General features: G+C 42.2%; 4 protein-coding genes and 1 non-coding gene across 7 annotated transcripts; 2 read left to right on the forward strand and 3 right to left on the reverse strand.

Moving 5' to 3' along the window:
* The first annotated feature begins 930 nt into the window (after positions 1-930).
* On the forward strand, positions 931-10,782 carry LOC101777651 (clathrin heavy chain 1). Of its 2 annotated transcripts, XM_004977589.4 has the most exons (29): positions 931-1,091; positions 1,195-1,399; positions 2,112-2,200; positions 2,311-2,517; positions 2,774-2,872; positions 2,968-3,076; positions 3,277-3,356; positions 3,440-3,667; positions 3,753-3,818; positions 4,312-4,428; positions 4,825-5,022; positions 5,104-5,220; positions 5,322-5,381; positions 5,492-5,578; positions 5,690-5,773; positions 5,869-6,003; positions 6,082-6,144; positions 6,215-6,319; positions 6,419-6,531; positions 6,614-6,866; positions 6,957-7,093; positions 7,178-7,456; positions 7,551-8,553; positions 8,642-9,127; positions 9,226-9,396; positions 9,477-9,662; positions 9,805-9,927; positions 10,011-10,121; positions 10,212-10,782. In XM_004977589.4, exons 1-29 carry the CDS (start codon positions 1,047-1,049, stop codon positions 10,386-10,388), a joined length of 5,133 nt encoding a protein of 1,710 aa, XP_004977646.1. In that variant the 5' UTR covers positions 931-1,046; the 3' UTR covers positions 10,389-10,782. The 2 variants fall into 2 exon arrangements, with proteins under 2 accessions (XP_004977646.1, XP_004977645.1); XM_004977588.4 differs by having other exon boundaries at positions 6,215-6,531.
* A 282-nt stretch (positions 10,783-11,064) lies between these two features.
* LOC101778335 (mRNA turnover protein 4 homolog) lies at positions 11,065-13,457 on the reverse strand. The gene is made up of 8 exons (XM_004977590.4): positions 13,300-13,457; positions 12,902-13,070; positions 12,663-12,753; positions 12,519-12,577; positions 12,362-12,422; positions 11,964-12,054; positions 11,806-11,882; positions 11,065-11,465 (listed from the first exon to the last, which is right to left on the reverse strand). Exons 1-8 carry the CDS (start codon positions 13,325-13,327, stop codon positions 11,346-11,348), a joined length of 696 nt encoding a protein of 231 aa, XP_004977647.1. The 5' UTR covers positions 13,328-13,457; the 3' UTR covers positions 11,065-11,345.
* A 112-nt stretch (positions 13,458-13,569) lies between these two features.
* On the forward strand, positions 13,570-13,643 carry TRNAI-AAU. The gene has a single exon. It is a non-coding gene; the product is annotated as a tRNA-Ile (tRNA).
* Positions 13,644-14,131: 488 nt separating this feature from the next.
* LOC101778737 (probable phytol kinase 2, chloroplastic) lies at positions 14,132-19,949 on the reverse strand. Of its 2 annotated transcripts, none has more exons than XM_012847291.3 (7): positions 19,773-19,949; positions 15,690-15,862; positions 15,356-15,423; positions 15,133-15,267; positions 14,926-15,041; positions 14,741-14,855; positions 14,132-14,543 (listed from the first exon to the last, which is right to left on the reverse strand). In XM_012847291.3, exons 2-7 carry the CDS (start codon positions 15,804-15,806, stop codon positions 14,237-14,239), a joined length of 858 nt encoding a protein of 285 aa, XP_012702745.1. In that variant the 5' UTR covers positions 15,807-15,862; positions 19,773-19,949; the 3' UTR covers positions 14,132-14,236. The 2 variants fall into 2 exon arrangements, with proteins under 2 accessions (XP_012702745.1, XP_004977648.1); XM_004977591.4 differs by having other exon boundaries at positions 15,690-15,855; positions 19,773-19,948.
* Positions 19,950-20,845: 896 nt separating this feature from the next.
* Positions 20,846-24,904, reverse strand: LOC101756169. The gene is made up of 13 exons (XM_014805534.2): positions 24,732-24,904; positions 24,397-24,566; positions 24,097-24,297; positions 23,879-24,016; positions 23,501-23,791; positions 23,207-23,346; positions 22,686-22,750; positions 22,485-22,553; positions 22,233-22,373; positions 22,012-22,148; positions 21,657-21,941; positions 21,350-21,498; positions 20,846-21,263 (listed from the first exon to the last, which is right to left on the reverse strand). Coding segments are annotated over exons 2-9 (963 nt in total). The 5' UTR covers positions 24,454-24,566; positions 24,732-24,904; the 3' UTR covers positions 20,846-21,263; positions 21,350-21,498; positions 21,657-21,941; positions 22,012-22,148; positions 22,233-22,371.
* Between the last annotated feature and the right edge of the window lie 731 nt (positions 24,905-25,635).

Here is a 25,635-nt window from a genome sequence, read left to right on the forward strand (position 1 = left end):
GTGCTACGCTTTTTTTAAGAACTTCTCGCAACTTTAAATGAAAAGGCTTCAATTTATTCTTGGGCCCTACGTGACTCCTGTGTTACCGCCGAGCCCAACACTCGTCTCTCTCATCCATGGGCTACAGCCCAGATCAGGCCTGCTCTTGTTCTTCAGTAGCCCAGCTGGCCTGAGCAGTTTTGGTTTGAGTCCACTAGTGGCCATGTTTTTTCTTGTTGTAGTTTTCCAAATTCACCCTGATTAAGTTAGGTATTCCAAATACACCTCTAACATGTTACAGAATAGTTAAGAATCCAACTTTACCAACAAAATACTAAGGCTTTTGCATAGGGGTGGACCCAAGGCCCGGCTACCCTGTGCATCTGCCTGGGCTCCGATGGTGCAGCTGTAGGAGTCTAGTTATTCTCTTCTACGGTTGCAATACTCTTCTCATCTTCTGTTAAGAGATTGGAAGAGGGATGGTCTGCGATTTGTCTGGACTTCATCCGCCACTGCTTTGCATCAAACAAAACAGTGGTATGGAAAATCCAATTATTTAGTTAGCTTTTTGAATTAAAATATAAAAACATGGATAGCAAATCTTATTTTTTTTAAAAATATAACTATCTCAACAGCAGCGTGCTGACAGTGCTACAACTTAAAGAAAAGTATTGATGCATAATTTTCTCTTGTAGATACCTTTACGTGTGTTCAAAAAAGTGAGATGGGTAGAATGTATGATGTGATTCATCATCTTAATGTTAGAGAGTCGAAAGCATACATATTTAGTTGTGCCAAATCTAACCTTGATGATGAAGAAAACTCCGAGGCCGCCTTGGTAGCAGCGAAGGAAGAGGAGAGGAAATAGAGGATTTGTGAAGGTGTAATGGGCAAAAGCGATGAGCACCACATGGATTGGAGTGGGAGGCAGCCACTAAGCTAAATTCCCTTTGGGTTCGTGGTTGCCCCGCTGGTTCCCGTCCCGTCTTGGACAAGCTCAGATCAGATCCGACCATCTCCCCTACCCCCCCGACTCCAGAGAGATCTCGGCACCGCCGCCCGTCGCCATGGCGGCGGCCAACGCTCCCATCGCCATGCGCGAGGCCCTCACGGTAACTACCAACCCATCCTCCTCTCTCTTCCTTCATTCCTTGCAGATCTCTCCCCGCTTCACTGATCCACACCACTGATAATGGATGATGACCTTGCCTGCAGCTCACCAGCCTGGGCATCGCCCCGCAGTTCGTCACCTTCACCCATGTCACCATGGAGTCGGAGAAGTACATCTGCGTCCGCGAGACCTCGCCGCAGAACAGCGTCGTCATCATCGACATGGCCATGCCCATGCAGCCGCTCCGACGCCCTATCACCGCCGACTCCGCGCTCATGAACCCGAACACCAGAATCCTCGCCCTCAAAGGTCTGCACCTCCTTCCTCCACCTACCGCCACCGCTAGATCTACCCATTGCCTTCGGGATCTCATCTCATGATGCCCTAGCTGCCTGCCCACATGCACGCATCCTAGTCAAGTCCTTGTTGAATAGTCGCCTCCTGGGATTTGGGCAGCGATCTCAGCTTCCTTTAGTGTATCATCTGAATTTGCACTAGTGCCTTCGCTTGGGATCTAGCAATCTAGTGTAATCTGCATCATTACTACCTACATCGTTACCTTGCTGTTTTGCCTGATCTTGTACAAGTCGTGTAGGATGAACAAGGCCATGTTTAACGTTATGCTTGCTGGGGTGCTATGATTCTGGCCTGCTGTATATGCAATTCATATAATTATCACTGTGACCTTCAAATTCCCTTACTTAGTTCAACATAGTTTATAAGTTGGATCAACAACTCTGCTCATGGCTTTTTAAAATTATTTTGAGTAAATATTTTGTTAAATAAAGTGCTTAATTTGCAGTGCTGCTGTTTGTTGAGTTAGTTCCAATTGGCTGAAGATTGAATGGGAATTTTTGTTCAGTCAATTCATTTTTCGTGCATAAAATACTTGCTACAGCAATTGCAATATTCCAAGCGTGGCCATTTAGGTTCAAATGACTGACTCAGATGTTGACATCTAATATTTTAGTTGCTTGCTGTATGGTTTGTATTAACAGTAAACATTTATTAAATTTTGTAGCCCAAATACCTGGGACTACACAGGATCACCTTCAAATATTTAACATTGAGGCTAAGACTAAGATAAAGTCTCATCAGATGCCGGAGCAGGTACAGAAATCTTTCCAAAATGATGTTGCATCTCTCTCTCTCTTTTTCCTAGATGCTCATTGAGATGCACTTGAGGTAATGCGTTGTGTACCATTTCTTTTGAACTGCAGGTTGTGTTTTGGAAATGGATCACTCCCAAGTTGGTGGGTTTAGTAACACAAACATCAGTTTATCACTGGTCAATTGAAGGTGATTCTGAGCCCACCAAGATGTTTGATAGGACAGCAAACTTAGCAAACAATCAGATCATCAACTACCGATGTGACCCAGCGGAGAAGTGGCTTGTGCTTATTGGAATTGCACCTGGTGCCCCAGAGGTATGCTATTACATAAATTTGTTGCTAGTGACATCATTATAGACGGATAACGTGTCAACGAGTTTTAATAGACAAACAGTACTGGTACCCCATTCCTGCTATTGTTTGTTCCAATCCTCTTATGGTTTGAAACATTGTGTCTGCAAAACTCATTCCTTTTGAATAAAGAGCAGTTTCTGCATGTAGTAATTAGTAACTACATATTACTTTGTTATATGTTTCTCATATTGGCATGCCCTCCTTTTCATGGAATCAGAGACCACAACTGGTGAAGGGGAACATGCAACTTTTTTCTGTTGACCAACAGCGTAGCCAGGCACTTGAAGCCCATGCAGCATCTTTTGCAACATTTAAGGTACCCTTCCAGTTATTTTGTGATGATTATAGCCATATATTCTTGTTTCATTCCTAGTATTATTTACCAACCTTTGCTTTATGTTACCTGTCTAGGTTGTTGGTAATGAGAACCCATCAACCCTTATTTGTTTTGCCTCGAAGACAACTAATGCTGGACAGATTACTTCAAAGTTACATGTTATTGAACTGGGCGCCCAGCCAGGTCCGTATTAAAAATTCTCAAATTTATTCTGTTTTTCATTCATTTTTAGTAACACGTTAAAAATTCCAGCAGTGTGAACATGTACAAAACTGCCTCATTCGCTCATCCGGCATTGCTATTTTTTTTTCCTTAAGGACCTCCTTTTTCTTTGAAAGCAACCACTGTTATCACTGTTGTTCTTATTGATTGTTTGGCTGTAGGGAAACCTGGCTTTTCTAAGAAACAAGCCGACCTCTTTTTCCCACCTGATTTCCAGGATGATTTTCCTGTAGCTATGCAGGTGAGCATATTACGGGAAAATTATGCACCTTTTAGAACATCATACGGTGGATCTAAAATGTCTATATTTCATATTTGCTGCAGGTTTCACAAAAGTATGGACTTATCTATGTAATTACAAAGCTTGGCCTTTTATTTGTATATGACTTGGAAACTGCCGCAGCAGTTTACAGAAATAGAATTAGTCCGGACCCTATATTCTTGACAGCAGAATCTTCTTCAACTGGTGGATTTTATGCCATCAACAGGAGAGGGCAGGTTTTACATGCCACAGTTAACGATGCAACTGTTGTGCCTTTTGTCAGTGGTCAAGTATGAACATCAGCACTTATGGACTTCTTTTCTTTTCCTGATGCATATGTTAGAAAATTCTTTTAACACAGTTTTTGGCATTCAGTTAAACAACCTTGAGCTAGCTGTGAATCTTGCCAAGAGAGCCAACCTTCCTGGTGCAGAGAACTTGGTAAGCTCCACTGCTTCTATTCTATTATTGATATGGATGCTAGCAGAACTTTCTTGGCTGTTATCTGTGCTGTTTTTTTGGGGATACGGGTTTTGGACTGACTAGTGATTAATAACCTACTGTTACTTGCTGTATCACTGAACTCTCCCTAGTTTATAAGCATGGGGTATCTTGTCAAAATGTTGCGTGATCATTCCTTAGCACAGCTTTCTTCACTGTTAATTCATACACAGAAAGGCAAATACTTTACAGTAGGCTGATATGCATCAGCTCTTTTCCACATAAGTTGTACTTTAGAGATCTATGCAAACAACTATTGCACCATCATTCTTGCCTTTATGCAAATACTGGTGCTCTATACTAGTGTTTGAAGTTACAGATTTTTTAGTTAAATTTACATTTCCACATTACATTTGATGTGTCATTTCACACTTCATCTGGCGTGTCAAGATATTGCATGAGTTTTCTTGATGTTCTGAGTTTGTATTTGCAGGTTGTACAAAGATTTCAGGAACTGTTTGCACAAACAAAATACAAGGAAGCAGCTGAGCTGGCCGCAGAGTCTCCTCAAGGGCTCCTGAGAACACCTGAGACCGTTGCAAAATTTCAGGTCAGTTTCTGATTCTTTTGCCGATGGAGCTATCTATGTTCATGTGCCTCTTTTTCTCTGGTGCCACCTTTGCCGCTCTGTTTCCTGCCTTGTTTCAATAACCGTATTGTCAGTGTTTATGTTAGTAATATAATTTAGTCTGACATCAACTGACTACTGTTCTAGAAAGTTGATAAGATCGTGGGGCTTTGTCTGTTTAAGTTGTTGAGCCTCGTGTACTGCAAGAGAGAAACTGTGGCTGCTGGTCATTCCTTCTGAGTATAATATGACCAAAAAGTACTACATTAAGTTGATCTGATGTGCTCTCCTTCTGTCAGGACCAATTTACACATATAGAATTAAAGCTTACAGCGTAAGTTCCTTTGCTTAACTGAGCTGCTGCTGGCATGTTTGCAGAGTGTTCCTGTGCAAGCTGGGCAAACACCCCCACTGTTGCAGTACTTTGGTACATTGCTAACTCGAGGGAAGCTTAATGCCTTCGAGTCTCTTGAGCTATCTCGACTTGTCGTCAATCAGAACAAAAAGAACCTTCTGGAAAATTGGTTGGCAGAAGACAAACTAGAGTGCAGTGAAGAACTTGGAGATCTTGTCAAGGTAAGACATGAGTCGTACTGTTTTTATTGCATGGATTTTGTGCCTAGATTGTTCACTAATCATTTGTACCCTCTGATGTAGACTGTGGATAATGATATGGCACTAAAAATATACATAAAGGCTAGGGCAACCCCTAAAGTTGTTGCTGCTTTTGCTGAAAGGAGGGAGTTTGACAAGATTCTTATATACTCAAAGCAGGTTTGTTTTTTCTTGGTTTATTGAAGTCTTCTTTTCAGTTGTTACCTGTTATATCTGAGTTGAGTATTGGATTTTATTATTGACCTACAACTTGGTTCCAGGTTGGGTACACTCCAGATTATCTGTTCCTCCTCCAGACCATTTTACGTACAGATCCACAGGTAACTGAATGCTTAAACAAAATTGGGCATTTATTAGACATTTGTTACTTGGTTGTGTTCTTCTTTAACCTTATGAGTCCTTGCTTCGCTGTCTGTCTTGCATTAACCAGGGAGCTGTGAACTTTGCTCTCATGATGTCACAAATGGAGGGAGGTTGTCCAGTAGATTATAATACTATAACTGATCTTTTCCTTCAGGTATCCTTTGTATTCATATATACCTGTTTTGTTGGCTAGTAACATACTTTTGGCTTTTCTAGTATTATGTAATTTGGTTGCCTGCCTTGGCTTATATTCTTCCGTTTGCAGAGGAATATGATACGGGAGGCAACAGCTTTTTTGTTGGATGTTCTCAAACCAAATTTGCCAGAGCACGCTTTTCTTCAAACCAAGGTTAGCAATTGTTTCCCCCCTTTGGATATGAATGGTTGCCCCCTGGATGTGTACATTCTTTGTTAATCAGCAGCTTCTTTCTGAATGCACTGTAGGTTTTGGAGATAAACTTGGTGACTTATCCAAATGTTGCTGATGCCATTCTTGCTAATGGTATGTTCAGTCATTACGACCGCCCTCGTATTGCTCAGCTGTGTGAAAAGGCTGGCTTGTACTTGCGAGCTCTCCAGGTCAGTACCTCTGCATTGGTGCAGCTGATTTTTCTCTTCGCCTATCTTTTTAACTAATCCTACATTTTTGTGATGCAGCATTACTCAGAGTTACCTGATATCAAGCGTGTCATGGTCAATACCCATGCCATTGAGCCACAGGTTTGTAGCGTCCAGTTATGTTTGAAGTTTTTTTTATATTGTATTGTCCATTAACAACTTTCTTGCACAGGCACTCGTTGAGTTCTTTGGCACCCTGTCAAGGGAGTGGGCCTTGGAGTGCATGAAGGACCTTCTAGTAGTCAATCTGAGGGGAAATCTTCAAATAGTTGTGCAGGTAATCCTGTTTAATTTCCTGCGACCAATCCCCTCACCCTACTGGCAGCTCTTTTTTCTGAATGATTCTAATTATTGTGAATCTTTGGCACATCTGCAGGCTGCAAAAGAATACTCCGAGCAGTTAGGAGTTGACGCTTGCATAAAACTATTTGAGCAATTCAAATCTTATGAGGGCCTTTACTTTTTCTTGGGATCCTATCTGAGCTCCAGGTAGTTACTCTGTAATCCTGATGTTTGACATTTGAACATCTTTCTCAAAATCCGACATACCTGGTATCTTTGCATGCAACAGTGAGGACCCAGATATCCATTTCAAATACATAGAAGCAGCTGCCAGGACTGGACAGATCAAAGAAGTTGAACGTGTAACTAGAGAGTCTAACTTCTATGATGCTGAGAAGACGAAGAACTTTTTGATGGAGGCAAAACTACCTGATGCCCGTCCACTGATTAACGTTTGTGACCGCTTTGGTTTTGTGCCAGATCTCACTCACTATCTGTACACAAACAACATGCTTCGGTATATCGAAGGCTATGTGCAAAAAGTATGCACCTCTTTGAACTAAGTGTTATTTTTGGCATCATTCCTCGTAATACGTTGAGCATGAGAATAATTATTTTTCTCTTGTTTCTAGGTGAATCCTGGGAATGCTCCCTTGGTAGTGGGGCAACTACTTGATGATGAGTGTCCTGAAGATTTTATTAAGGGTTTGATTCTCTCTGTTCGTTCCCTCCTTCCTGTTGAGCCACTGGTTGATGAATGTGAGAAGAGGTTTGTTTCTCGTATTCCTCCATCTGCACAGTCAAATGATACACACCCTCCTTCCTGTTCTCATTTGTTTGATATGTGAACCAGGAACCGCCTACGTTTGCTCACTCAGTTCTTGGAGCACTTAGTGAGTGAAGGTAGCCAAGATGTACATGTCCACAATGCTCTTGGGAAAATCATCATCGACAGCAACAATAATCCTGAGCATTTCCTTACTACTAACCCATTTTATGACTCACGTGTTGTGGGTAAATACTGTGAAAAGCGGGATCCTACACTTGCTGTTGTTGCTTACAGACGTGGGCAGTGTGATGATGAACTTATTAATGTCACTAACAAAAACTCACTGTTCAAGCTGCAAGCTAGGTATGTATTCTTGTTGTGGCGCCTTGTGTTTGTTTGAAACCTATATACCCATCGTGTAGTGGCTTACATGTCATCATGTTATTTGAAATGCCAGATATGTTGTTGAGAGGATGGATGGTGATCTATGGGATAAAGTTCTTCAGCCTGAGAATGAATACAGAAGGCAACTCATTGACCAGGTGGTTTCGACCGCATTACCTGAGAGCAAGAGCCCTGAACAAGTATCTGCTGCTGTTAAGGCTTTCATGACTGCTGACCTCCCTCATGAATTGATCGAGCTTCTTGAAAAGATTGTTCTTCAGAATTCCGCATTCAGTGGAAACTTCAATCTGCAGAACCTGCTCATTTTGACTGCCATCAAGGCAGACCCATCCAGAGTCATGGACTATGTTAACAGACTTGACAACTTTGATGGGCCTGCTGTTGGAGAAGTTGCTGTTGAGGCACAGCTGTATGAGGAGGGTTTTGCAATATTCAAGAAGTTCAACTTAAATGTGCAGGCTGTCAATGTTCTCTTAGATAACATCCGGAGCATAGAAAGGGCTGAAGAATTTGCTTTCCGCGTTGAAGAAGATGCTGTTTGGAGCCAGGTTGCCAAGGCCCAGTTACGTGAGGGTCTAGTCAGCGAAGCAATCGAGTCCTTCATTCGTGCAGATGATGCCGCACATTTCCTTGATGTCATCCATGCTGCTGAGGAAGCGAATGTGTACAATGATTTAGTGAAGTACCTTCTGATGGTAAGGCAAAAGGCCCGGGAGCCCAAAGTTGATGGAGAACTCATCTTTGCATATGCTAAGATTGACAGACTCAGTGACATTGAAGAGTTCATTCTTATGCCAAATGTTGCCAACCTTCAAAATGTCGGTGACCGTCTGTATGATGAAGAACTATATGAAGCTGCAAAGATCATCTACGCGTTCATCTCAAACTGGGCTAAGCTGGCTGTTACCCTAGTTAAGCTGAAGCAGTTCCAAGGTGCTGTGGATGCTGCTCGCAAGGCTAACAGTGCTAAGACATGGAAGGAGGTCTGCTTTGCTTGTGTTGACGCTGAGGAGTTCCGTCTTGCACAAATATGTGGTCTCAACATTATTGTCCAGGTACTGATAGTTGTTGTACTCTCTGCGAAACCTTCTATGACAATGGTTCTATGCTCTATTTCTTTCTGACATACATTCTTTTGTTTAGGTTGATGACTTGGAAGAAGTGAGTGAATACTACCAAAATAGAGGATGCTTCAATGAACTTATAGCTCTCATGGAGAGTGGTCTTGGACTTGAACGTGCACACATGGGCATCTTCACAGAGCTTGGAGTTCTGTATGCTAGATACCGCTATGAGAAGCTTATGGAGCACATCAAACTTTTCTCCACCCGTCTCAACATTCCTAAGCTTATCCGGGCTTGTGATGAACAGCAGCACTGGAAAGAACTTACGTACCTCTACATACAGTATGATGAATTTGACAATGCTGCCACCACTATTATGAACCACTCTCCAGATGCATGGGATCATATGCAGTTCAAGGATGTTTGTGTTAAAGTTGCAAATGTTGAGCTATATTACAAGGCAGTTCACTTCTATTTACAAGAGCACCCTGATCTCATCAATGATATGCTAAATGTGCTTGCGCTTCGTTTGGATCATACCAGAGTTGTTGACATAATGCGCAAGGTTTGTATCCGAATGAAGGCCTAATCTCCTTTATGCATTTGAAAGCTCTGTTTTGAATTCCATCCCAAAAATCTAACTGACTTGTTGCTCTTTGACAGGCTGGACAGTTGCATCTTGTGAAACCTTATATGGTTGCAGTTCAGAGTAACAATGTCTCTGCTGTGAATGAAGCGTTGAATGAGCTTTATGTTGAAGAGGAAGACTATGAGAGACTCCGTGAATCAGTTGACATGCACGATAACTTTGACCAGATAGGTCTGGCCCAGAAGGTAAAAATGAACCAGATAATTATGCAATGCTTCTTGTTTTTGCTTTCAATTAATGACTCATGAGTTCATTTCTCGAGCAGCTTGAGAAGCATGAGTTGCTTGAGATGAGGAGGATTGCTGCCTACATTTACAAGAAGGCTGGCAGATGGAAGCAGTCCATTGCTCTATCAAAGAAAGACAACATGTACAAGGATTGCATGGAGACATGCTCGCAGTCTGGTGACCGTGAACTGTCGGAGGACTTGCTTGTCTATTTCATTGAGCAGGTTTGTTTTAAACCTGTTCTATTGATTGATGATATGAGATGCAGTGATATGCCAATTCAAAATACAGTAGAAAGCCTATTATTTGTCTACTTGGCATTGCACTTCTGATTAGTTAACTTTGATCTGCAATTATGTAATGCAGGGGAAGAAAGAATGCTTTGCTTCTTGCCTCTTCATTTGCTATGACTTGATACGTCCGGATGTTGCCCTTGAGCTTGCATGGATGAACAACATGATAGACTTCGCTTTCCCATATCTGTTGCAGGTACCTTATTTCTGTCCATATCTGCACTGATGCTTATTTATGCACAGTTCATTTTATAATAACATCCCTGCCGTCCAATGCAGTTCATTCGCGAATACAGCAGCAAGGTTGATGATTTAGTGAAGGACAAAATTGAGTCGCAAAATGAGGAAAGAGCGAAAGAGAAAGAGGAGAAAGATCTTGTTGCTCAGCAGGTAAAGTAAAAGTGCACTCGCCTCTTTGTTTCTGTAATCAGTCATTAGTGCTGAGGCATTTGGCATGACTCGTCGCATTCTGTTGTGCAGAACATGTATGCCCAGCTGCTTCCTCTCGCTTTGCCCGCTCCGCCGATGCCAGGCATGGGCGGTCCTCCACCTCCGATGGGTGGAATGGGCATGCCTCCGATGGGTGGAATGGGCATGCCTCCGATGGGCCCTGGTCCGATGCCAGCATTTGGGATGCCACCAATGGGAAGCTACTAGGTTGATTTTGCAGAGCGCTTAGATGATGATTCGGATTTTTCCAGTGTAAGCACAAGTTGAACTATGGGGTTGTAGATGATCACAGTTTGGAATTAATATTCTTTATGGTACCAGGAAATTTTGGCGAGTGAAATCTCTAGCCAGAGTTTGAGAAATGTTATAATCGGATAGGATGAGGATGAGGATGATTAGGTTGATTGAGCTGGAGCTGTTGAAAGCTGGTACCATTTGTATAGTGTGAGAAATATTTGTAGACATTTTGCTTGTATACCTGATGGCCTCAGTGGCAGGCACAAACAATGTATGTTATTTACATTTTTTACGACCTACTGACTGTTTGTAACTGTTGTCAACTTCCGGTTACATTACATGAATGTTTTCCTTTTACGCTGTATTGCGTTGTTGTTGAAGTTGCTCTTTGGTATGTGCCCTGCCTCAGGCAGTCAGGCTCAAGTAGATGGTGTAACTCGATGGAGTTTAGTGTTTCCTTTTTGTTCTTCTCGCCATTGCCTTGTCACTGCCTGGTATCTTCGTGCATCTCCCAGAGGCTGCAGCTTTCCTTTTGTTTCCATCTGGCGTGAGACGTTTATCCCAAGCATCTCCAACGTTTATTGAGTGCTAAACCGAATCATCGTCATTTTCACTCAGCACTCTTAAAAAAAATATTCAAAAGGGCTATTCACACATTCAAATACTCGTTGATTCTTAGAAATAACTGCATGGTCAGTTATAATCCGATCGACCTTTTACCTCTACATATTTGTTCATATGATATACCAATCAGCTTACACCTTCCAACAGTTTCAGTAAAAATGATGGAACTGAGCGAAACGAATTTCTGCAGATCACATCTTTCAAAATTTTCAACACTCGGGTACACGGGCCGCACGCGCAATACCAAAAACTGTCCCAACACAAGACAGCAAGTGCGTCCTTGCAGAGGTAAAGGTACCGAGCTTAAGAGGAATCATCAGCTCCTAGGTGAGCCAAGCCTTCTTTGTACACTTCAAAGTCATCACAAGACCAGCGGCACACGAGGTATAGCCGGAATGTTGCCATCTGCATCCCAAGCAAGCGCTGCAAGAGAGGAAGCGAAGGGGGGACTCAGTGCAAGCAGATACACCGGCATAAAAATGGGTAAATATCGGTCCCTGAGTAAAATGGGCACACGCATTTCAAGTATGAGCAGTGTTAGTTGAGATGGTACTGGACTACCCAAGCACCCTAACAAAGAGCATTTCAGTAAGAACCGAGGTGCCAATGATATTTTTCTCGACACCCATGAGCGAAGGTATTTAATTTTGGGAAACGTGTGTAACATGTAATTCTAATAAATTAAAAGATACTCTTCTTAGTTCCATCAGCTTCATATCCGAATCAATTATGAAACAAAGACTGCGTGATATGCTGTCCTTACCAGAGTCTGTCCCGCTTCTGGTGAAAGAGGTTTTCCTTCCTCACATACTACATGATCTGCAATTAACTCTACAACACCTGCAGCAACAACGGTGAACTTTTTAATAATTTTGCTTTGCACTTTCAAGCATATGTGTAAATGCAGGGGAGACTACAAACCTCTGTTCAAGCGAACTGGCAGTCCTTGCTTGCGCAGAAAGGGTTCCATTTCATGTGTAAACTGTTCCAGAGGGCCTTCCTTAAGCTCCACCTGAGGAATTGTGTATTTTGTTAAACAATGTTGTAAATTTGGCTAAACACATTATACAATAGACTAAAAGAGACAGAGACATCAAGAAGAATAACACCTGAGACAGGCTAAGGAGCTACTGCAAATAAGTTTAATTGTCCAAGTAATGTTATTACGGATGCGAGTTAGTATACTACTGATATGTTAGCACCAAGAGCCCAAACTTGCCATTGGTCACCACAGGGGAATGGCTGGCTAAAATGGTCTTCCTTATTTGTTTGAAGAAACTAAAGATACATGAGAAGAAAAGCAAAAGAAACTAGAATACCGTTTCTGTGGCAGTACTTCCCGTCCTTGCAAAATCATGCTCCTCAAATTCTCGAAACAGCCTGCAAATATGATATATGATCATATATCAATCTTTATTTAAGCCACAACAAGCGTACGAAAAAAGAATGTAGGCAACGGTGATACACCGATACTACCTCTCAACATCATCCCTTGGAAGATTGGTAAAGAACAAACCAGAGTCACCTTGAAGGAACTAAACAAAGCGAAGATACTTCGATCAAAACTTCATATCAGTGATCCGGAATACAGTGTATGGCGAGTTCCAAAAAAGAACTCACCTTGGAAAGTTTGTGGAGGCCTGTTTTAGCTTCATCAGCAGGTGAACGCCCCAACGCTATCTGCATAACCTTCTTCCCAGCAAGAAATATCCTGGGGAACAGAAAATGCAGCTGATAAAAAAAAACATGCGCAAGCTAAACGGAACCTCAGTGTTTTAAAGGGTTGAACTGGCATGGCACCCTTGCATTAGGTGCAATGTGTTCCAAACAGACCAAGTGGTGGTGGTGGGTGGGTATACCTGCTAGATGCTTTGTGCTGCTCCCTGAGGTCCTTGAGCTTCTGATTTCTCATGTTATCGTAGGTGAAGACATAGGCACTGCCGTATTTGTCGACAGCCTCTTTTATCTCGGTAACTACTCTGCCCTTGCGCTCTAAACCTGGCTTCTTCTTGGTCTTTGACAAGGTCACTGCGTCCACCCAGCACAGGATTAAGCACAATCGACAACAACAACAACAAAACCGCTTGTGCTCTAGAAGATTTTCATGGGGTGGGTAAGAAAGGAAGAAGAATTGGTGGAGGCAAACGAGCAATTGCTGCCGGAGATGGATGTGAAAATTGGGAGGGAACACCCTCTCTAGTTGAATGGAAGTAGCACACGAGAACTAGGCAGGACAAGAATCGAGATGCCAACCAACCTGGGCGGTTGCGCTTAGATTTCGGCATCGCGCGTCGGCTCCTTTGCTGCTGCGGCGGCGGAGGGGGGGACGGAAGCGGCGGAGGCTCCTCCTCTAGGGTTTTAGTAGGACTCGCCGACGAGAGCCAAGGGGGAGGGAGCCGTTCGTTGTTGAAGAGCGTTGTGAACTGGGCCTGGGCCTGGCCCATTATCCTCCAGATACAAAAACTGCAACAGCCCAGCCTCCTTATCCAGCACATATGTAAAAACTAATTTCCAACCGTATCGAAACGGCCTATTAGCTCAGCTGGTTAGAGCGTCGTGCTAATAACGCGAAGGTCGCAGGTTCGAGACCTGCATGGGCCAATCAATTTTTTTTTCTCTCCCTCTCTCTATCTCCTACACTTGTTTCTTTTTTTTCCAAAGAAAAGAAATCTGAGAAATAGACTGAACGTGTTCTTTCAGGGTGTGTTTGGTTGCTGCACCACATGACGTTCTTTCAGGGTGTGTTTGGTTGCTGCACCACATGATGCATGCATGGATGATCCTGGATGAGATGGTTCAACCAATTTACTTGTACCGTATGGTTCACTCTAATTAGTAGAATAATGTATTAAGTGGGATGACCTCATCCTGGATGAGTTGGTCCAATTCACCCAACCAGACAAAAGGATCATTATTATTTTGAATCATTTCATACATGAATCAAATGATACAACCAACCAAACACACCATATTCTAGTTGAGCTGTAACAAAACGTATTGCAAATTCTGCTACAGTCCCCGCGATCGACCTTTGATCTTTCCTTTCTTCTCCTTCTCCTCCTCCTTCTCTTTATTACGTAACAAATAAATTTCAAGTCACAAGCACATGTTTTTACTGATAAAATTCATAAGGTAACCAACACATATCATGATTCAATCAACCTCTGCAGTTTGCAGCTGTATCACGTGGTCGATCACCAGCTGCTAGCGTAGCTGCTGCCTGCGAATAACCACCACTGATCAACGATTGCTGAAATGCTTCTGCTGCTGCTGTCTTGGGTACCGCTGCTCATGAAGCAGCACAGGTTCGTGGCTCCAACCAAGTAGAAAACCAGGGCACCCACCAGCACGGATGCGAGAGGAACCGTCAGGTTGTCGTCAAGGCGTGTGCTGATGGGCAGCGACTCCACAACCGCTGCAGCCAGGGATACGACACCGAAGGCACCAACCATAGCCCAGCTCTTGTCAACGAACCCGAAGATGTTGAAGTAGCACATGAACCTGCTTCCGCATGTACTAGCAGTTAGTCTTGAGCTATGATGTATCACCGTTACGGCGATACGCGATTTTGTGGTGATACAGAGAGAGTGTCGGAGTATCGGATACCGGTACGGTAGGGTCAGTGAAGTATCGGTGATCCATACATAGGTCTTGAGGTTTCAGCAGCAAAAAAAATGTAGCTGGATTTTGATACTTACAACACTGATGCGATGAAACCAGCCATGAAATTCGCGATGCTTCCAGCATACGATTTTTCAGGGTTGTGAGGGAGCTTCACCTGCCCGAATCGTCTCCCAACTATGTCAGCAACACCTGATTGGTCACAGTAAAATAATAAGAACCAAAGAGCAGGCACAGATTGTAATTAGAAGCAGAACAATACCATCTCCGGCACACAAATTGCAGATCACGGCGATTGAGATGGGTGATGTCCTCCAGAAGACCATTGTTGTCAGGGTTATAGCACAAGCGTAATACAATGGGCCCTTGAGAAGTTCTCTGTAGAGTCAACATGGAAAAAATTCAGGACTGCCGGCTGCCTAAGAAAAAGACAGTACACTACTAGTTGGGGTTCAGCAAGAAACTACACCTGCAGTCCCCATGCCTGGTCATCGAGTTAACCACACCTTCATCTTTAACCACACCAAGCCCAATCACTGTCACCTTTACGATGTTGATCACGAAGATAAGCGGAGCAAGAAACGGGGCATACACATCATCTGAACTGCAATTGGCCAAGGCGAAATTGCATTTAGAAAGGGAAATGCAGATGGGCTACGGCTGGAACAAACAACTTGAGATGAATTGCATACCTGAACAGAGGCCACATGAGGAAATACACTAATCCAACAGTTATGTGCACCAGTTTCCTGCAAAGTTTCTACAATGAACAGCAAAAGGAGGCATTACAGACACCAATCGGTCACAAAGTTGTCATTATAAAAGCAGATCAGTAACTAGAGCTAGGTGCAAGGGTTAAATTCAGGGCAGCTGAAACAAATTGGAACCACAAGCTCGCAACACGATTAGTTAATCAAATCAAATTACGGATGAGGGAAATGATTTGCGCTTTGGGACAAGTTAATTACTCCAGGAGTAAGAGTAGTAAGCATGACGAAGAAAGAAGAAAGAGGGGGCATGCATGACCTGATCCAGCAGCGCGCGGCTGGCGACCTCCTCCCAGAAGCGGAGCACGACAGCCACGGCGACTCCGGAGAGCACGGCGGCGCCGGCGTCCCGGACCACCGGGTTCTCCGTCCACATGGTCTCCACTCTCTCTTGCTGCTGACCTTCCTGCTGGGCTTGGATGAATCTGCAGACTGCAGTTTTATTAACCTTATCGTAGACTAATGACTTAGAACAGCTGTAGTCGCTTCTGTTATTTTTATTTTATACATGATTATACAACGTTTTTTTATATTATTACTAGTTTATTTACTTGGTAGTTGGTGCTCCATGAGCTGGACTGAGCCACACAGCAACCAGCATTGCTGAGAAAACCATTTAAAAACACTCCTTTGGTGTGATGTCCCAGAGCTATATATATCTTTACTACTCTTTTTTAAGTAATCTCTTGCTCACTTGGTTAAACAAGGAATACTCTTTTAATGGGATATGCTAGATTTATTTACATGATTTCTTTGCGTGTATACCCAACAATTCTATTCCTTTATTTTTTTTTAAAAAACATACTTCTAGGGTCCATATACTCAGGCAAATAATATTTAAGTCCATGAACAATCAAAATCTAGACTTGAAAGCCCATAAAAAACAGCCAAAACTTGAAACCTTAGGGGTGTTTGGATCCCAGGATAAACTTTAGCCATGTCTGAAAGGTCCTTATTTGGTTTTGGTAATTGAGTGACAACTTAGGTGGACTAATATGTGTTTAAGTGAAATATACTGGTGATTAGTCCACAAGTAATTGTGCGATGAAGGAGCTCATTGCATATGAGGCATGACATGGAGTCATGCGACTAGGTGGAGTATTAAACATAAACTAATTATAAAACCAATTGCACAGATGGAGACTAATTAGCGAGACGAATCTATTCAACCTAATTAGGCTATGATTTGATAATGTTGTGCTACACTAGAGGTGTGCTAATGATGGATTAATTAGGCTTGATAGATTCGTCTCGCGAATTAGCCTACATCTGTATAATTAGTTTTATAATTAGCTTATATTTAATTCTTCTAATTAGCCACCGAAGATTTGGTGTGACAAGGATTAAACTTTAGCCCCTAGATCCAAACACCTTTATTAGCATTTTTTTTACTAGACTTCCAATGTTTAAAGGGGGTGTTTGGATACCCGACTAAAGTTTAGTCCCGTCACATCGGATGTTTGGATGCTAATTAGAAATATTAAATGTAGATTAATTACAAAACCAAATGCACATATGGAGGCTAATTGGCAAGGCGAATCTATTAAGCCTAATCAGGTCATGATTTGACAATGTGATGCTACGGTAAATATGTGCTAATGATAGATCAATTAGGCTTAATAGATTCGTCTCGCGAATTAGCCTCCGTATTAGCTTTCGTATATGTAATTAATTTTATAATTAGCTCATATTTAATTTTTCTAATTGATCTTTAAAGATTCGATATGACAATGATAATTTGGATCCAAACGTCCTCTAAATTTGTGAGGGGCACGACATACCCATCAGACGCACTGCTACTCCAGACCTCGACCCTATGCGCAGTCGCTGGACGCTGGCCCCGAGCGCTGCCACCCCACCCAGGCCCTCGCGCCGACACACTCCACGCCTGCGCCTCCGCCTGTGGCCCACAGGTCGTTGCCTACCGCCGGCCGGCGCGCCGGAGCCCAGCCCCGAGCGCCACTGCCCTCGTCGCTAAGCCGCTGGGACCGCCGCCCATCGCCGGCCGTCGTGCCGGAGATCGGCCTCAAGCGCCGCTGCCCTCGTAGTTGAAAGCCCATGGCCCCGAGAGCTGATGCCCCTGTGGTTGCGCGCCTGTGGCCCCACGAGCCGCCTCCTCTGTGCTGCCGGCATGCATGAACTCAAAACTATTTTTGAACGAACAGGAACTCAAAACTATTTTTCTTGAAAATGTTGGTCCTTACTTATAAAATGTTGAATCCATTGTTCTCAAACGTTGAAATAGGCTATAAAAATGTTGAACGTAGTATACGTTTAGAAAATGACAAAATATTGAAACTATTATTGTAATTGTTGGGCTAAATTTCAAAATTTTTGAGCATGATGTATTCAAAATACTTTAAGGATGGTGCTGATTTTGTCGCAATCAATAATGTATTATAAGGAGAAACTAAGAGTTTTAATTCACTTTGAAATATTTTCCTATACCAAAATACTCTTTATTACATTTATCAACGGAGGAAGTGGTATACTTTTATCTCTCTCTAATGCATTATGCTATCGGAAGTGCCAAACTTGTTACATAGACATCAGCATCTAAAATCACAATCTATACTCCGGTAGAAGAAGTGTAAAGAAGTTTCTTGGGCCAGGCTGTTTTCCAGGCCCCCGAATTGCTGGCCTGCGATACATTCACGGGCGAAAAAATGAGAAATCGATTCCATTTGCCGTCTCCTTCCCTATCTGGCTGTCTCGAGTCGATCTGCCGCACCGCCGTCGGCGTCCTACTTAGCCTCCTTTGGCAGCAGTCGCTGCCTGTGCCCCAACCCGGTCCGGCCACCCACCGCCCCCGTCCCGCCGCCCGGACATGACTCTTTTCCATGTGGTATGAAGGCTTTGTGGTTGATGAGCGTGCGCGCCCTTGGTGGCAGCCCGCAGGCAGTTGCTTCATTGCAACCAAGCACACCCTCGTTTAGTCGTTTCACTGAATCACTGCCACCGGATTGCTTCATTTGCTTCCAAACTTTGTCCTCGTGCTTATTACCTACTACCTCCGTCTCGTAAAAAATGCAATCCTAGCATTTGGAAAAAATCCCACAAAGAGTGCAATTCTAAGAATCGGATCTAACTACCTACCCAGTTAAGGTGTCAGATCTGATTTGCATGTCAAAACTAACAGGATATGGCCAACAAATAAGGGTATATGAGTCTTTTCACACCACCACTAATCTGTCTAAAAAAATTAGAATAGCATTTTTGATGGGATGGAGGGAGTATGCTTTGCAAACATGATGCAAAAGGTGTACTTCTCTATGTGATAGTGCATTAGTGATTATAAGCGATACTTGATATATACAACGACAATGTGAAACTCTGTTTTATACTTTTATTTCATTGTTGTTCAGTCACCATTAATAAATAGATATTCTATCCTGAAAAAGCGATAATCCTGCTGTGAGTTGTGGCTGTACATGTATGTTATACCAAGAAACTGTTATACAAGAACAACAGATTAATAGTAAAACAGTGGCTTTTGAAACAGATTAACAATTGAAGTTATCCAGGTTTAGAAAGCATGTCAACAAATAATGGTTTACTGTTAACAGGTTAAAATAATCAAGATCACAGTGTGTCGAATTTGCTCTCCAACAAAAAAATTGCACATCCATCCACGATTAAAATACATCACATATTTGATGAATAGACAGAATATATGTCAAGTTTTATTTTCAACTGATCTTTTCAAAATCTAAGCCAAAACAAGTTCCAAAATCCAGACTGATAATCAGGCTCTTTTTCAGTAAGTTGGAGAAGTGTTTGCTGTTCAGTTAGCTATGCGGAAAAACTTCCAAAGTGGCACAAAATACATGAATAACCCAAGCTATTTTGTCACCACTCACCAGGCTAAAAATAGATGGCATACACAAGTAGTGTAGAAGGATCATAATGACTGGCTGTATAGTCTATGCAAAGATCAATCTGATACATATGCTATTTTTGGCTGTCCATTGCTCCAAGGATTTTGATATGCAGACTGCTTATCCATACTACTACCATATACCCCCTGTCAATCCAATAGTTGATAATAGTATAACTGAAGAGGTGCGTGATTGGAGTAACAGATTGTTAGTCAACAGAAGTACGTAGCGGACATAGGCTCGGTGCTCAGCTCGGCTGATGCAGACGCAACACGCCGCGGGGGCGGACGTCTGGGAGGCGGGACGGGTGCCAGGGTTGGCCGGACCGGGATGAGGCGCACGCGGCAGCTATGGCCAAGGGAGGCTAGGGTGGTCTGCAGGTGGCGCAAAAAATAGGAGGAACGAAGCAGGGGACATCGCGTGGGAAGGGGGGAAGGAAGAAGAAGGGGAAGAGGGGCACTCACCTCAGCGGAGGCCTGCGTCATCTGGATCCGGCGGCAGAAAGAGGATGGAGATGCACGGTGTGGTTTGCGGCAGAGGTGAGGGCGGCTGGCTTTCCGTGCTCGATGCGAGGAAGATCCGGCGGGTGGAGTGGAGGAGTGAGAAGGACGCTGACGGCGACGCGGCAGAACGTGTCGAGGGGTAGCGGCTGGGGGTCGGGGATAGGACGCGAGTCGGGATGAGGCGGATGGAATTGGTTTCCAATTTTTAGGTAGGGAATGTGAGGCAGGCTAGCAATTCGGGCTGTGGAAAGTGTTGGAAAGTTCATTTCCAATTCTAGGTGCTACCAAATAGGATAGTCCAAGAAACTAATTCCAATTCAGCTTAATTCCAACAAAACAAACAGGCTCTTGTATTTGTTTGGTAACTGTTCTACCTTTATAAGATATCGTGGTCTCGTGGAAGAGTTGAAACCCTAAGTTCATTGCATATGTGCAGACCTCGAATGGGTAGAAATTCATATGCAAATCAGAGAAATCCAAGGAAGATCCAAACCCCTCAAAATCCAAGGTCCAAATAGATGCCTTAGGGCTTTGAAGAGTGTTGGAGATAATCGGGAGGGATTAAACGAACAAAGCCTAAAGGAAGAGAAGAAGGAAACAAACTGGTGATGGAATCGGAGTGCATGGTGAGAAGTGCACATCAAGGTTTTGATTTGCTTCACATTGTGTCAGCAGAGAGCAACGTTCTAATTTTCTACATACCGTGTGAGCAGAGTGCAACGAAACCCCCATTTCAAAGAAAACAAGCCAGGTAAAATTTGTGATCAACCAAGACCATTTTGCTCCAGTCAAATGTTTCAGTAGCTCCGGGGCATAGATAAAGCAATCTCAAGTTCCGGCAAACATTGGTGAAATGAAAGCAGATCCACATCTTGTTTTGAGCTGAGTGCGTAAATAAATGCCCCATCTCAAATAAAATAGAACTAGTCAAATTGTGGTCAACGAAACACATTTTGTTCAAGTCAAACATTTTAGCAAATGTGCAATTTGCAATAGTAATGGACTACTGTGGTAACCAGTACAACTTGCATATGTTTTAGTCGAAAGGGCAAAGATAGCACTGATAGTTCCACACTTACATTACATCCGATTGATAGTCTTCCCAGTAAGCTTAGGTACATCATACAAATCCACATCAAGTGCACCATAATACTAATATAACTTAATGCGTTAATAGAAGAACAAGGTCTATAGAAAAGTCCTTCCAGTGTGCTTAGGGACATCATACATATCCACATCAAGGGCACCATGGGACCAGTATGGCTTGGACACTGGCCACCTATCATCCAAAATATTTCCCTGCAATGTAGGTTAGTTGTTGAATAAAGTAGTTTAAGCCACAAACATAGAAAAATGAACAAATACTACTCGTTTGTCTTCCTGCCTCTTTTTTTTGAAACCTGTGTCTTCCTGCCTCTGCTGACAACATTTATGGCCCTAGGATTGCATCCCCTGTCATCCAACATATTTTTTCCAATGTAAGTTCATAGACTAATATGCATAGAACTGAGACATATAATAGAAAAATAAATACCTACCTTTCTGACGGTAATATTGAATTATACGCACTTCTTAAAGCATGGACGACCTTGCTCCTTGGAAGGAAAGGAGTTGCACTGCTTTCATCATAAAAGTTCATGCCAACAAAACTCCCATCAAAATCAATAAGGGGTCCACCAATCCCAACCTAGTATCCAAAAAAAGGGGGCAAATGTTACCGAAAAAACTTTAATTCCTGATATGTTAAGTGAACAAATTGTGATTAAACAGAGAACTCAGAATATAATGCAACAACTTAATAAATAGGCTAGCCTGAAACCAAAGTGAAAGAAATTCAACACTCACCTTCTTGATTTTACAAGTGGACCAGTGAAGATCTTTGCAATCAAGTTTGCAATCCTTGTTACTAAATTTCACTTCACGAATTGTGCCCATTAATAGTTCATGTATAGTGTCACGCCCTACAGCTACTACCTTTATAGATAACTTTTGCTTTCCTTTATTAAATATGTCTTCTGGATGAATAGAGTTAAAACCCTTCTTGATGCTGACAATAGCAATATTGCAGTGCAAGTTATACAATTCCAATGTCCCATCACAACGCTAATTCGGTGGGAGAAACACCTCAATCTACAATGATAGTGAGCTCAGCTAACCACCATATATATAACTTAAACACCAAAGTGATAGGAGCACCAACCCTCAAATTCTCATCAATGTCGTCTTCATTAAGATGACTTCTAACCAAACTGGCAGAAGTCAGGACAACAGTGTGTGTGGCTCTGCTTCTGCACCACTTTATAAGTAACCCTGTGCAAGCAAAAGACCTCACATACCCTACACACAATAATTTCAATCATTGTTAGTGAAGACCAAATTACTAGCACAGAAAAGTAATGAGTGCACAACTTTGAAAATCACCATTGAAAGAAGCTAGTGCGACAACACGACGGGATATATTTGCCACAACTCCTCCTTCAAGTTGATCCCAGACACGCTCCAAAATTTGGTGTGGAGCACCAAAAGGATACCATTTCCAAGCACGTAATTCACCAAAACGTTCTTCGAATTGATTAAGCAACCGCCCATTCATTGGTTAAAAAACCATGATCAGATGTTAGTTATAAAGAAGAGCACATGCGGCATCCAAAATATCAAAAACAAAGAACTTACATTCAAGTACAAGTGGTGGCGGCATTGGATAACCAAAAGATCTTAATCGGTAAATAGTTTTCATGAATCCTGATACAACAAGGTGATAAATATTAGTACTCCGACGATAAGTATGATAACACATAATATTTTGGACGATAAGTATGACAACACATATTCAATAGGTAACATTTACAATGATGGCTTGCAAATGATTCACACCTGAAGGGATTATGCTTGATACACCTGAAGGCAGTGAATAATCACGTGAGCGGAGTTTTTTAGGACTGCAACAGATAACATTAGAGTTGTTCTCGTGAATAAAACAATGGCACTAACCAACAGCAATAAGAGTATACCAACACATGAAAGGAATCAAGGTATAGAAAAAAAAGGCTAACAGACACATACATATTAAGCGAAAGACATCGCAAGCGTGAGCAGATTCATATGCCACAACTATAGCATTGTCCATATCATCTGAATGAATGTTTCAGCTCTTTTGCATTCAGACACAACACTAGCTTAAAAATTAAGGACGAGCACTAAATTAGCAACAGGAGACAACACTGATGTAGGTCTCCACCAGATGGTAGCAAGAATCAATTTGCTTCCAACCGGCAGATTATGGAGTGAACACCCACAAAGGCTCCAACACTTATAACACTAGAAAAGGGTAATAAATATAAAGTAGCTAACTGGGAAGATATAGCTCACAAATACTGGAACTTCCAAAGACATACTTGCATGCCAGAAGTAGCTCCAAGCGTGTACAAAGAAATTCCCGTTCTATGATACAGGCTGCTCCACCATACTCAACAAGATCAATGACCATCCCATCAAATATCCAGTCATGTCCTACAAGTGTCCCTCCAAGCGCAGCCTAGAACAAAAGCAAAGTGGTACAGTTTATGAAGGAAAAATACATTTTACCTGGATGCATGTAGTGATACATTAGACCACAGATACACCATAATGCTAATATTTGTTTCAGGCTTTCCGTCATGCCAAAAATTAAAAGTAAATCAACAACATACCTCCGTATAACCTTGACCTTGACTATCTGAAATAAAAAACTTATCTGAAACGAAAAGCCTATCGGAAACGACAATGCGGTCTAACAGAGAGACAGGCATGGCCATCAAACGGCCTGACTCAAAGGCACGCCCAACAGCTCGTGCATGATGAAGACCATCAGGACAGTCATCAATATTGAGATCTACAGGACAGACATCTAGGTGGCTGATGGATGTGACAATAGCAATATCGTGATCATATAGTCCCAAAAGACCATCGGTAGTTGTACCATCAGGAAGGCGGACTTGAACCTAGTGATAAAAGCAGTAGATCAGCAGAGAACAATTAGCTTCAATAAACATACCAAAATGGAGGATGCTATGATCAGCAGCACTAACCCTCAATTTATCATCTCTATTCCTTCTCTCATTGAATACTCTGACCAAATATGCTGAAGTGACAAATCTTGTTAGGTCTAGTCGAGCAGTCCCACGTGGTAGAGCTATCCCAGAGCATACAAAACAACATGTTTTCACCTGCACAAGATCATGATTTAAATCATTAATAGGTGACAGCAAAATACCTAAATACAAATTAGAAAACATTGTAAGCATACCAAAACAATCACCATCAAACAAGGCAATTGAGACAATACTGAATCGACAAATTTCATGGTCACGTGCAATTTTATCACCAAATGGTTTCTCTTCAAAGGGAATGCTTGAAATTTCTCGATCGGGTAATGTGCCAAATCGTTGCTCCTCAATATCACATAATTTCTTTTCAAAATCAGCCAACGCAGCCCTGCTCGCATGAACTAAATAACAAATATGAAACACTAAAACTGTTACTGTTCTATTAAAGACATACGTGCAAGGAAAAGGAAGAAGCAGCAAATTCAAAATCAATTACTCACTTTTCCACATTTTTTATGCCACGGCTTATGCCTTTTGGAATGAGCGCTTTGGGCCATCACTGCCACTTGAATGCAATAGCGTCTGGAGTTTGAACCTTCTATTCGTGGATGTTATTTTCTTAGCCCCACCTCTCTCAACCCGCCCCTTGTGTTTAAGTTCCTTTGCAGTCCTGAAGCAGAGTCAATACAAAACCTTAGTAGAGCAATGAAGGCCTCGTTGTAAGATTAGTCATCATGGCCCACATCAATTGGAAACCTTGCTAGCTTTTATTTTATCATGTTCACTGATAAAAGAGTAAATGGCGTGTAATTTGATGGGGGAAAATATAGAGAACCTTAGAGCTCACGTGCGATTATTTTTTGTCCATGCAAAAATACCACTAGAATCCAACTATCTCGACCTAGCACTCCATCAAGCCATTAATGGCTTCCCTGGAAGACTTCAATCCAAAATGAAGACCTGAAGATTGGAAGCTGGTTGTGCTGAAGCTGCTTCCATGGCTGCTACTTGTTCGTCACGTGGTACGTGTCTTCAACAATATATGGTGTTCATGCCACCTACAATCAGACTGTTATTTGTTAAACTTTAAAGGCATTCCAGCGCAACTGAGCTACACGGACTAGAATTTGGATAGTGTTTTTTTTCTCCCAACAGAATTTATTGACGCTAATTAATGTGATACTTTCTTGGGAAAAAAACAGTGATGTGATATTTTCTAGAGAAAACAATGATATGATATCTCCTAAAAGATCACTTCCCCTCGTATGTAGATTTTCTTTATGGATTGACACAAGAGGAACACCAAAAACTTGAGGAATCAACAGTTCCATTCCATGAATGTGTAGTGAGGATCATCAGAGTAAACAAACAGCATGAAGTTGCTGCAGTTGGCACTGCTTTTCGTGTGTACAATGGTAATAGGAGGAGTTTATTTCTGACCTGTGACTATAATTTTGGAAAAATTAAACGTGGAGAGGTGATTAGGTTGTATGACAGAGACGATAAAAATTACCCAGTTGCAAAGATACTTGCGCGAAGTCATAATGAAAAACATGACCTTTTGTTATTTTCGGTTGAGTCAGTGCCTGAAGTTAAATGTCTGGAGTTCTCTACTGATGAAGTATTCGGGAAAGACTAGGTTATAATAATTGGTTATGTCAGCCTAACCCTTCCAATTGGCGGTAAATTGGAGAGTCTAGTACTGGTTAGAGATCCAGCATCTCTTACTGGTGTTATTG

This window comes from Setaria italica, chromosome VII (genome assembly GCF_000263155.2).
Source record: "Setaria italica strain Yugu1 chromosome VII, Setaria_italica_v2.0, whole genome shotgun sequence".
Classification (NCBI taxonomy): domain Eukaryota; kingdom Viridiplantae; phylum Streptophyta; class Magnoliopsida; order Poales; family Poaceae; genus Setaria; species Setaria italica.

What these genes read in the sequence shown, in the direction of transcription:
- LOC101777651 (XM_004977588.4), top strand. Translation starts at nt 1,047, where the DNA reads ATGGCGGCGGCCAACGCTCCCATCGCCATGCGCGAGGCCCTCACG. An exon ending in CATCTTTTGCAACATTTAAG is followed by an intron (nt 2,873 to 2,967) that starts GTACCCTTCCAG and finishes TTACCTGTCTAG; the next exon opens with GTTGTTGGTAATGAGAACCC. An exon ending in TTTTACGTACAGATCCACAG is followed by an intron (nt 5,382 to 5,491) that starts GTAACTGAATGC and finishes TGCATTAACCAG; the next exon opens with GGAGCTGTGAACTTTGCTCT.
- LOC101778335 (XM_004977590.4), bottom strand. Translation starts at nt 13,327, where the DNA reads ATGCCGAAATCTAAGCGCAACCGCCCAG. An exon ending in CAGCACAAAGCATCTAGCAG is followed by an intron (nt 12,754 to 12,901) that starts GTATACCCACCC and finishes TCTGTTCCCCAG; the next exon opens with GATATTTCTTGCTGGGAAGA. An exon ending in CCAAGGGATGATGTTGAGAG is followed by an intron (nt 12,423 to 12,518) that starts GTAGTATCGGTG and finishes TCATATTTGCAG; the next exon opens with GCTGTTTCGAGAATTTGAGG.
- LOC101778737 (XM_012847291.3), bottom strand. Translation starts at nt 15,806, where the DNA reads ATGTGGACGGAGAACCCGGTGGTCCGGGACGCCGGCGCCGCCGTGCTC. An exon ending in ACCAGGCATGGGGACTGCAG is followed by an intron (nt 15,042 to 15,132) that starts GTGTAGTTTCTT and finishes TTGACTCTACAG; the next exon opens with AGAACTTCTCAAGGGCCCAT. An exon ending in GGTTTCATCGCATCAGTGTT is followed by an intron (nt 14,544 to 14,740) that starts GTAAGTATCAAA and finishes ATGCGGAAGCAG; the next exon opens with GTTCATGTGCTACTTCAACA.
- LOC101756169 (XM_014805534.2), bottom strand. Translation starts at nt 24,453, where the DNA reads ATGGCCCAAAGCGCTCATTCCAAAAGGCATAAGCCGTGGCATAAAAAA. An exon ending in GGCATAAAAAATGTGGAAAA is followed by an intron (nt 24,298 to 24,396) that starts GTGAGTAATTGA and finishes TTTGTTATTTAG; the next exon opens with TTCATGCGAGCAGGGCTGCG. An exon ending in GTTTGATGGTGATTGTTTTG is followed by an intron (nt 24,017 to 24,096) that starts GTATGCTTACAA and finishes GATCTTGTGCAG; the next exon opens with GTGAAAACATGTTGTTTTGT.